We start from the raw sequence: 11,370 nt of genomic DNA, 5'->3' as shown, positions 1-11,370 counted from the left end.
GAGTCCGTTGTCGCCCCTGACTTCGATCTGCCGCAATCATGTTGCCCAACACTGGGTAAGTAGTTTCGCGCCGTGGGGGAGGAAACCGGGCCGGGCGGAGTGGATGGCTTGGGTGGCCCTGACGTGGCGGTGGGAGGATTAATGATACTACTCGGAGCGATCTGGAACGCTGGTTCGCCCTGGATGCAGTGTTCCTCTAACCTGCGGTAACTTGTGAAAAGTAGCGCAGAGGTATGTACTTGGGGGTGGCAGTCGTGTTAAAATCTCATAGATAAAGGATCCGGAGTGAGGTATCCCGCCGCCTCTAGGGCTGGTCCCAACTTTGGGTTTAGAGATACAGCTGCGTGTCCGGCTGGAGGCCGCGAGTTCTGGGTGAAAGGTCACCGGAACTCTTGTGCAATTAATGACTTGCTCAGAACTCTCAATTCTGGAAGGAGAAAATAAGGGGTGTTTAAAAAGGGATTTCAAGGTAGTAACAAACTAAGCTAACCTTAAAGGATGAGTGTCTTTTGGGGAGGCTTTTTTTTTTTTTACTTTGAGATGATACTGAGTTGTGCTAAAATACACATAAGGTTTGCCATCGTCACTATTTTTGAGTGTACAGTTAAGTAGTGTTAAATATGTTTGCACTGTTGTGCAACCAGTTTCCAGAATTTTTTCGACTTGAGAAGCCTTATTTAACCTACCCCCATCATTGGATACCAGATCATTTCTAGTTTTTTGTTACTCCATCTTTGCTGCCATAATTATCCTTGTATTCACCTGTTTTTCACATATTTGAGTGTATCCACATAATAAATTCTTGGCAATGAAGCTGCTGGATCAAAGAGTGTAAGCATTTCAAGTTTGATAGTTAATACCAAAAGCCCTCCGAAGAGGTTGCACACTGAAAAGAATTAATGCGATTTCCTAACCCAACACATTGGTAAACAGCAAAATGTCTGATAATAAAAATACCTGTTTTGATAATAAAAATCTAACTAGAGAAAAAAATGTCATCTCATTATAGTTAAAATCTGCACCAAAGAGTGAGGAAGCAGATCTTTTTATATGTTTAAAGCAGCAGTTCTTGTTGAGTAATTTTGATTCCCATAAGACATTAGGCAATATCTGGGAACACATTTTATTGTCACAATTGAGTGGAGTGCTAACTGGCATCTAATGGGAGGGTCCAGGGATGCTGGCAAACATCTTATAAGGCACGTGGAGCCCCCTACAGTAAAGAATTATCTTGTCTAAAATGTCAGTAGTGTAGATTGAGAAACCCTGGTTTAAAACCATCTGTGTATCTTTTCCTTTGCCTGGCTTACACAGTTAGGCTTTTGATTGATCTCTGAGATCTCTCTACTGAAAAGTAATTTGTTCTATATCATACATGTTAGAAATTTTTTCTCAGTGTTTTTTCATTGCATCTTGAGTTTGACTATCCTATATGTTTATCATGCAGAACCATGTGGTTTTATTGAATCAGTTATCAATGATAATCAAGTTATCTTTTAAGACTTTTGTGTTTTTTGTGACAAAGCTATAAAAAGCCATCTTAAACAAAGATTTTTTTTTTTAATTTGTAAATATTCTTCTGGAATTTTTGTGGGCTTTTTTCCCCCGGACTCAGATTTCAGCATAGGAAGTGAGTTAGGAAACCCACTTCATTTTGGTTCAGATGGATGGCTGGCTGTACAATTGTTCCAGCACCATTGACTGACTAGTTATTTTTTCTTTCTGTCAGAAATTCCACCTCTGAATTCTTGTATGCATAGGGATCTTTTTTATTCTATTACTTTGGTCTATCTGTTCGTGTACCAGTGCTAAATTATGTTAATTACTCTAATTTTATAGAGTGTTTTAGTATTTCAGAAGGCTTAGTTCCTGCCTCAACTGGATTTTTTTTTTCAGAATTTTCTTTGTTACTGTCAGATGTTTATTTTTCTAAATGAACTTTAACTTGTATAGTGTTTTTCAAAGTGATTGCTTTTTTTCTTTCAATAGTTAAAGATTCATCACATTTACCATGATTTTGAGGTACTAGGGAATTTTGGTAAATTGTAGTGCTAACTCTGCATTGGCAAGTTTTAGTCATCTACCAGTAGTAATGAGGAATTTGGAATCTTTCTGCTTTCTCACCTTCTATACTCTGGTTCTGATGCTTTAGAAATGGAGGTATAGACCAGGTGGTTTTCAGGTTAAGAGGAAAGCGGACTTTGCCCTTGTTTCTGCCAGTGCCTGAGACCTTGAGCATGAAAATGCCCTTCATCCTACTGAGAGTCAATCCAAGTGGACCAAAGGCAAAGGAGTAGAGCCTTTTTTTTTTTTCTTAAATTTATTTTATTAAAGTATAGTTAATTTACAATGTTGTGTTAATTCCTGCTGTATGGCAAAGTGAGTCAATTATACATATATATGTACACACACACTAACATATATGTGTGTGTTAGTTGCTCAGTTGTGTCCGACTCTTTGCAACCCTATGGACTGTAGCCTACCAGGCTCCTCTGTCCATGGAATTCTCCAGGCAACCATTCCTTTCTCCAGGGGATCTTCCCAACCCAGGGATAGAACCCAAGTATCCTGCATTGTAGACAGATTCTTTACTGTTTGAGCCACCAGGGAAACCCACAAACATATATATGTATATATATAAACTGATGGCTTATGGTGAACGATGTTGGATTCGTCATCTCCGAAGAAGAAGAGTTAGCTTTGGGACCAGGGACCAGGCTTGATCACTCAAGAGCTTTTGTGTAGCGGAGTTTTATTAAAGTAAGAAAAGAGACAGAGAAGGCTTCTGACATAGACATCAGAAGGGGTCGGAGAATGCCTCCCCTTGCTAGTGTTAGCAAGGGAGTTATATACTTTTTAAATTAGTTATTACAGTAAATCAAAAGAATGGTACCAAATTTTTACCAGACCCACTCCCACAATTTACATTTTAGGATAACGGATTAGAATGTAACAATAGAAAGATCCTACGAGACCCACTCTCATAATATACATTCTGAAATATCAGGGTTAATCAGAAGGTTTTCAGGAAGGAGAAACTGTCCTCAAGCAGGATCCTTTGTTGTTATATAATCCCTAGTACAAAGTTCGGAGAAGGCAATGGCACCCCACTCCAGTACTCTTGCCTGGAAAATCCCATGGACGGAGGAGCCTGGTGGGCTGCAGTCCATGGGGTCGCTAAGAGTCAGACACAACTAAGGGACTTCACTTTCACTTTTCACTTTCATGCACTGGAGAAGGAAATGGCAACCCACTCCAGTGTTCTTGCCTGGAGAATCCCAGGGACGGGGGAGCCTGGTGGGCTGCAGTCCATGGGGTCGTACAGAGTCAGACATGACTGAAGTGACTTAGCAGCAGCAGCAGTACAAAGTTGAAACTGAGTTGTTTGTTGTGTTATCATCGGTTCTGGGCTAAAAAATTTTTAAAAAAACAAACCATTTTATGTGATTAAGACTAAGAAATGTAGAGAAAAAAAAAAGTTTGTCCTTTCCTCCTCCTCGAGAACCCCAGACCCCTTTTCTCCTCGGGGACCCCCGGACTTCTTATCAACCTGCCTAGGAATTGACTCTCTCAAAACCATAATGGAAAAGGATATGAACATTCTTTTTCATATGCTTGTCCATTATGGTTTATCACAGGATATTGAATACAATTCCCTGTGCTACACAGTAGGACCTTGTTGTTTATCTTTCCTATATGTAATAGTTTGTATCTGCTGTGGATAGGGCTTTTTAAAGCAATAATTGGGACATTTTCATCTAAATACTTACATTTAAAAATTATTTTAACACTATGTATACTACCTTTTGTATAAAAAGGAAGGGAAAATTATACACACACACAGGATATGTTTTATATATTTATGTGTGTCTGCATATTTAAAAAAAAGAAATATAATAAGGGTAAGTGGAAATTAAGGAATCTGTAGGCAAAGGATTGAACTTCTTTAAATATACACATTTATAAGGTTTTGACTTTTTTATTGGCCACACAGTGCGGCTTATGTGATCTTAGTTCTCCCAACCAGGGATTGAACCCAGGCTCTTGGCAGTGAAAGCACAGGAGTCCTAAGCACTGGACCACCAGGGAATATCCAGATTTGACTTTTAAATAAAGTACAGGTTTTGTAGTGATAAACTAAAGTGGACTGTCATCATAAACAGAGGACCTTAACTATATGTCAAGCTTTTCACATAAATATACATAGAAAAATAATTCAAATAATTTTAACATAGTAATTTGTATACCTTTAGAGACATCTGCTCTAAGGACAAGAGAGTACAAAGAAATCTTGAACTTTAATTGGTAGATTTATTATTGATAGTCATATTAGTGTAGTAATTTGAATACTGTTGCATCTTACAGTATTAATAAATATTAATAAAATTAATAAATATTAATATGTCACCTCTTGTTGGTCTGATTCTTTAGCAGAAGAACCAGTGATCCTTACCCTCCCCTCTGCCGTGAGTAAGAGTGTCTGGGGTCTTTTTCTCTTCTCTAACCTGTCTTTCCTTGATAGCTCAGTTAGTAAAGAATCCACCTACAACGCAGGTTCAATTCCTGGGTCAGGAAGATCTGCTGGAGAAAGCATAGGCTACCCATTCCAGTATTCTTGGGCTTCCACTGTGGCTCAGCTGATAAAGAATCTACCTGCAGTGCAAGAGACCTGGATTCAATCCCTGGACTGGGAAGATTTCCCTTGGAGAAGGGAAGGGAAAGGCTACCCACTCCAGTATTCTGGCCTGGAGAATTCCATGGACTGTATAGTCCTCAGGGTAGCAAAGAGTTGGACACAACTGAGTGACTTTCACTTTACAACCTGTCTTAACAGAGTTCTTGTCCTTTTTCTGTTAGAAAGCCATGTCTTTGTTAGAATCCCATTCTTGTCACAAAAACTATTAAGACCTGGAATTTGTATTTATCATGTTTAACATAGACAGTTTAAAGGTGTGTATAACTTACCAGTGTCTGAAGTAAATAAAATTTTATCATTCCCACAAACAATACAAGGACCTAAAAAAGTTGAACTTCAGTCATTCCAGTTTTAACTTTTGTTATTGTAACAATTTATTTTAATTCTATTTTAACCTCCAGATGTTATTATTTATTATATCATTTATATTATTGCTAATTAGCAGTATAAAAACTTTTTTTTGCTTTCTGTACTTAATTATCTTTGGCTTTTATTCCTTCCTGTACCTCTGACCTTCCATCTGGAAACTTTTTTTTTTTTTCTTTAGTAAATAAGGCAGGAGAAAGAAAGAAAAACTATTCGGCTTGAAATGAAAGAAATAATGCTGTCATTATTTGCAGATGATATGATTATCTAACTGGAAAACCAAAATAATGTATAACTAAATTACTAGATTCAATAAGAGTCTGATACACTGTCAGGATACAAAAGTCAATGAGAAAAATTAGATTTCTGCACACAAACAAAAGGGCTTCCCGGGTGGCGCTAGTGGTAAAGAAGTAAGAGACTCCGGTTCCATCCCTGAGTCAGGAAGATCCCCTGGAGGAGGGTAGGCAACCCACTCCAGGTGTTCTTGCCTGGAGAATCACATGGACAGAGGAGCCTGGTGGGCTGCAGTCCATGGGGTTGCAAAGAGCAGGACACGACTGAAGCAACTTAGCACGCACTCACGCGCACAAGTAAAAAAGTCAGCAAGTACAGTACAATGGCTATAAAAATGAGAATTTCAAAATCCAGAATATGGGTTGTTCTACAGACGTATATTCTTCAGCAAATAAATGGCATAAAGAAAATCTAAAATCTGTTACAGATTATAAGAGACTTGTAAGATGTACGGGCATACCTCATTTTATTTGTGCTGTACCTTTATTGCCCTTTGCAGATATTTTGTGTTTTACAAACTGAAAGTTTATGGGAACCTTGCTTTGTCAGATGGTGGTTAGCATTTTTTAGCAATAAAATAGTTTTAAATTAAAATATGTATATTTTTTAGGCATATTTAAAAGACCACAGTGTAAATGTAACTGTTTTATATACTGGGAAACCAACGTTTGTGTGACTCACTTTATTTCAGTATTCACTTTATTGTGGCGGTCTGGAATTGAACCTGCAATCTCTCAAGGTGTATCTGTAACAAATTAATGCAATGTGAAGTCCTTACACCTCCTGATTTAATCAAACCAAGTGTAAAAAGATATTTTTGAGATAATTGTGAAACTTTGCATAAAGATGGGTACTAGTTGATTTTGAGGAATTACCGTTACTTTTCTTAGTTGTGATAATGACATTGTTATATAAAAGTTGGAGGTACATACTGAAGCGTTTGTAAGTGAAATTAAATAACTTCTGAGGTTTGCTTTCTGATAATTATTTTCAAAATTGTGATTGTTGTTGAATTGTTAAATAAACATGGATACTTATCACATTATTTTCTGTATTTTTGAAAATATTTGAAAATTCTGTAATAATTAAAAAATGGTCTTTAAGTAACTTTGCACTGATTGCAAGGGAAACTAGAGTAATTAAATAGTGGGAAAATCTGATAACACCATGATTGGATGGTCAGAATATTACCTTTGATTACAGAGGGACATCCTGTGGTTCCAGGTGCGAAACAGAGAGTAATACCATGTTCATGGACTGGAGCACTCAGTGTCTTAAAGATGGTGGTTCTTCTCACATTGCTGTGCTGCGTGCTTAGTTGCTCAGTTGTGTCTGACTATTTGTGACCCCATGGACTGTAGCCCTCCAGGCTCCTCTGTCCATTGAATTCTATCAAAACCCCAACTGATTTTGCTTATGCAATTAAATAAGCTAATTTCTACTATGTGGAAAAGCAAAGATCCAAGTATAGCCAAGAAAGCTGTTAAGATAGTGCAATCCATTTAACCGAATTAAATAGAAGAGAGAGCCTAGAGATAGATGTTTATTTCTGGAGATTCAGTCTATGACAAAGCTGGCATTCAAGATCTGTGGGAAAGATAGGCTTTTCAGACTGGAACTGTTGGTTGTCCATATGGGGGAAAATGTAGTTCATCGGTCAGTATATGCCCTGGGGAAACTCTTGTATGTGTGACTGGAAGAAGTGTACAAGATTCTTTTAGCACCATTGTTCATAATAGAAAAAAAACAAAACAAAACAAAACTGGAAACCCTCCTCAAGGTCCATAAACAGTAGAATGAATAAATACCTTATAGTATCAGTTCAGTTCAGTTCAGTCACTAAGTCGTGTCTGACTCTTTGCGATCCCATGGATATGCTCATATGCAAAATATTGTCTATTAAATAAAGTAAGTGAAACTATTTACACCGGTATGGATAAGTCTCCAAACCATGTTTTGTGAAAGAAGCAAACTATGTAATGACATATACTGTATGAAGGGCTTCCCTGGTAGCTCAGCTGGTAGAGAATCCACTTGTAATGCAGAAGACCCTGGTTCAATTTCTGGGTCAGGAAGATGCCCTGGAAGATACCCAGGAAGATACCCACTCCAGTGTTCTTGGGCTTCCCTGGTGGCTCCCTTGATCCCTCCCTGGTAAAGAATCCACCTGCCAATGCAGGAGATGTAGGTTCCATCCCTGGGTAGGGAAGATCCCCTGGAGTAGAAAATGACAACCCACTCCAGTATTCTTGCCTGGAAAACGCCATGGACTGAGGAGTCTGGTGCACTGAAGTCTATGGGGACACAAAAGAGTCAGATATGACTTAGCAACTAAAACAACAAACAGCAACAACAAGAATGAAATTCTTTTTTGAGTGGCTTCAGATGGAAATTTATTTTTTTGAGTTCTGAAGACTTGAAGTCTGAAGTCCAGGTGTTAGCAGTGCCCTAGCGATCTCAGTGTTCCCTCTGAAATTATGAGTAGACCCCTTGCCCCTCCCTAGCTCTGGTGATCACCGGCAGTCCTTGGCGTTCTTAGTTGGCAGCTGCTTTACTCCACTCTCCACCTCTGTCATCACGTGGCGTCCTCCCTGTGTGTCTGTCTTTATGTCGTCTTTCCTCCTGTTATGAAGGCACAGTCATACTGAATTAAGGATCCACCCTACTCTCAGACGGTAAAGCGTCTGCCCGCAATGAGGGAGACCCAGGTTCCATCCCTGGGTAGGGAAGATCCCCTGGAGAAGGAAATGGCAACCCACTCCGGTACTCTTGCCTAGAAAATTCCATTGGTGGAGGAGCCTGGTGGGCTACAGTCCATGGGGCCGCAAAGAGTTAGACAGAACTGAGCGACTTCACTTTCTTTTCTTTCTACTCCGCTATGACCTCAGTGTAACTAATTACATCTGCAGCAACCCTGTTTCCAAATAAGGTCTCATTTGGGGACGCTGGAGGTTAGGACTTCAAAATACATTAACACTTTGGTTGATAAAATTCAATCTATGACAGGGAGGTACAATTGTATTTTGGTGAATACAGTTCAATTTGTAATAGGGAAATAGTGTTTGCTGAATTGGGGTTCCAAATCAATCATACGTGTTCATACACATATGTGTTGATCTGTGAAAACTGTTCTTAGCTCCCGCACTGTACACAAACAGATGGAGGGTCGGATTTGGCCCCTGGCTTAGACATAGATAAGTAGGTATTAGGAATAATTTTTTTAAAAAAGGCAAGGAAATTAGTAATAATATTTAAAATAGTTGTTACTTTGTGGGTCAAAAGGAAGAAGAATAGAGAGGAGTAGACAGGTGGCTTCTAGTGTATTGATAATATTCTATTTCTTGGTATGCATTTTATTTTGATCTTTAAGTTTTATACATTATATATATATATTTTTTGTATTTTGTGTGTGTGGTTTTTTTTTACTAAAAATAGTAAAAAGAGCACCTCTTTATTCCCCTTCTTTCTTATTAAACCGTTTCTATCTTATTTTGAAGCCGTTCTCCCACTTTTACCTCTGAACTTGCTTCCAAAGTGTAGTCTTTCTGATCTTGGCAGAAGCATTACATTCTGTTGCTAACAAGCCTGCTTATCTGTTGCCCTTGCCTCTGGCTGCTGCCCCTTTTTCTGTTTGTCATTGTCACTTTGCTGCCCTCTCTCAGCCTTCTCCTTAAACTTTATACGCCTTTAGAAAGTAAACAAGAAAGTGGGTTTCCCGCTCTGACTTAATACAGGTTTTCTTCTCATCTAACACCTGAATAAGTAGAAAGTTAAAAGTGGGTGGTTGGATATCTTATTAAAAAACGAATGGGCATGAAGAACTTTCCTCACATTGGGATCAGAGAATCTTTTGAACAATACCCAGAGTTCTTTGCCAGCTTTCTATGTTTGTTTGTTTAACATCATTCAGTTCAGTTCAGTTCAGTTCAGTCGCTCAGTCGTGTCTCACTCTTTGCGACCCCATGAATCGCAGCACGCCAGGCCTCCCTGTCCATCCCCAACTCCCGGAGTTCACTCAGACTCGCGTCCATGGAGTCAGTGATGCCATCCAGCCATCTCATCCTGTGTCGTCCCCTTCTTCTCCTGTCCCCAATCCCTTCCAGCATCAAAGTCTTTTCCAATGAGTCAACTCTTCACATGAGGTGGCCAAAGTACTGGAGTTTCAGCTTTAGCATCATTCCTTCCAAAGAAATCCCAGGGTTGATCTCCTTCAGAATGGACTGGTTGGATCTCCTTGCAGTCCAAGGGACTCTCAAGAGTCTTCTCCAACACCGCAGTTCAAAAGCATCAACTCTTCGGCACTCAGCCTTCTTCGCAGTCCAACTCTAGCATCCATACATGACCACAGGAAAAACCATAGCCTTGGCTAGACGGACCTTAGTCGGCAAAGTAATGTCTCTTTAAACATCATTATTGAGATGTAATTCACGCACCACACAATTTACCCATTTAAAGTATACAATTAAATGGTATAGTCACAGAGTTGTGTACACACCACAGTCAACTTAAAAATATTTTTGTCATCCAAGAAAGAAGCCCCATACCCCTCCTCTTTCCAACCCCGAGTCCTAGGCAGCTACTAGTCCTTGTGTGTCTATAGGTTTGCCTCTTCTGGACATTTCATATAAATGGAATGATATATTACAAAGGCCTCTGTGACTGCCTTCTTTCACTGAGCATGTTTTCAAAGTTCATCCATGTGGCACAGATCAGTACTTCATTCCCTTTTATTGCTGAATGTATCCCTTTGTATGTATTGATATATAACGCATTTTCAGTTCAGTTCAGTTCAGTCACTCAGTCGTGTTAGACTCTTTTGTGACCCCATGGACTGCAGCACTCCAGGCTTCCCTGTCCATCACCAACTCGCGGAGCTTGCTCAAACTCATGTCCATTGAGTTGGTGATGCCACCCAGCCATCTCGTTCTCTGTCACCCCCTTCTCCTCCTCCCTTCAATCTTTCCCAGCATCAGGGTCTTTTCCAATGAGTCAGTTCTTTGCATCAGGTGGCCAAAGTATTAGAGTTTCAGCTTCAGCATCGGTCCTTCCAATGAATATTCAGGATTGATTTCCTTTAGGATGGACTGGTTAGATCTCCTTGCAGTCCAAGGGACTCTCAAGAGTCTTCTCCAACACCACGGTTCAAAAGCATCAATTCTTCGGCACTCAGCTTTCTTTATGATCCAACTCTCACATCCATACATGACTACTGGAAAAACCATAGCTCTGACTAGATAGACCTTTGTTGGCAGAGTAATATCTCAGTTTCTTAATATGCTAAGTTGGTCATAGTTTTTCTTCCAAGGAGCAAGCATCTTTTAATTTCATGGTTGCAGTCATCCTTAGTAATTTTGGAACCCCCCACAATGAAGTCTGTCACTGTTTCCATTGTTTCCCCATCTATCTTCCATAAAGTGATGGGACTGGAAGCTATGATCTTTGTTTTCTGAATGTTGAGTTTTAAGCCAACTTTTTCACTCTCCTCTTTCACTTTCATCAAGAGGCTCTTTAATTCTTCGCTTTTTGCCATAAGGGTGGTGTCATCTGCGTATCTGAGGCTATTGATATTTCTCCCAGCATTCTTGATTCCATCTTGTCCTTCATCCAGCCTGGCATTTCTCATGATGTACTCTGCATATAAGTTAAATAAGCAGGGTGACAATGTACAGCCTTGAGGTACTCCTTTCTCTATTTGGAACCAGTCTGTTGTTCCCTGTCTAGTTCTAACTATTGCTTCTTGACCTGCATACAGATTTCTCAGGAGGCAGGTAAGATGGTCTGATATTCCCATCTCTTTAAGAATTTTCCACAGTTGATTGTGATCCACACAGTCAAAGGCTTTGGCATAGTCAATAAAGCAGAAATAGATGTTTTCCTGGAACTCTTGCTTTTTCGATGATCCATCGGATGTTGGCAATTTGATCTCTGGCTCCTCTGCCTTTTCTAAATCCAAGTTTAACATCTGGAATTTCATGGTTCACATACTGTTGAAGCGTGGCTTGGAGAATTTT

At 39.5% G+C, this 11,370-nt stretch overlaps 1 protein-coding gene across 1 annotated transcript in view; it reads left to right on the top strand.

The window, feature by feature from the left end:
* The window catches only part of HSDL2 (hydroxysteroid dehydrogenase like 2), a 57,574-nt gene continuing 46,204 nt past the window's right edge, over nucleotides 1-11,370 (top strand). Inside the window, exon 1 of the mRNA XM_004004010.5 lies at nucleotides 1-55. Within this exon, the coding sequence (XP_004004059.2) occupies nucleotides 39-55 (17 nt within the window). The 5' untranslated portion in view covers nucleotides 1-38. The remainder of the gene's footprint in view (nucleotides 56-11,370) is intronic.

Source organism: Ovis aries, chromosome 2 (assembly GCF_016772045.2).
Source record: "Ovis aries strain OAR_USU_Benz2616 breed Rambouillet chromosome 2, ARS-UI_Ramb_v3.0, whole genome shotgun sequence".
Taxonomy (NCBI): Eukaryota; Metazoa; Chordata; class Mammalia; order Artiodactyla; family Bovidae; genus Ovis; species Ovis aries.
Note: the sequence above shows the minus strand (reverse complement) of the source record. Positions and strands in the feature narration are given on the sequence as shown.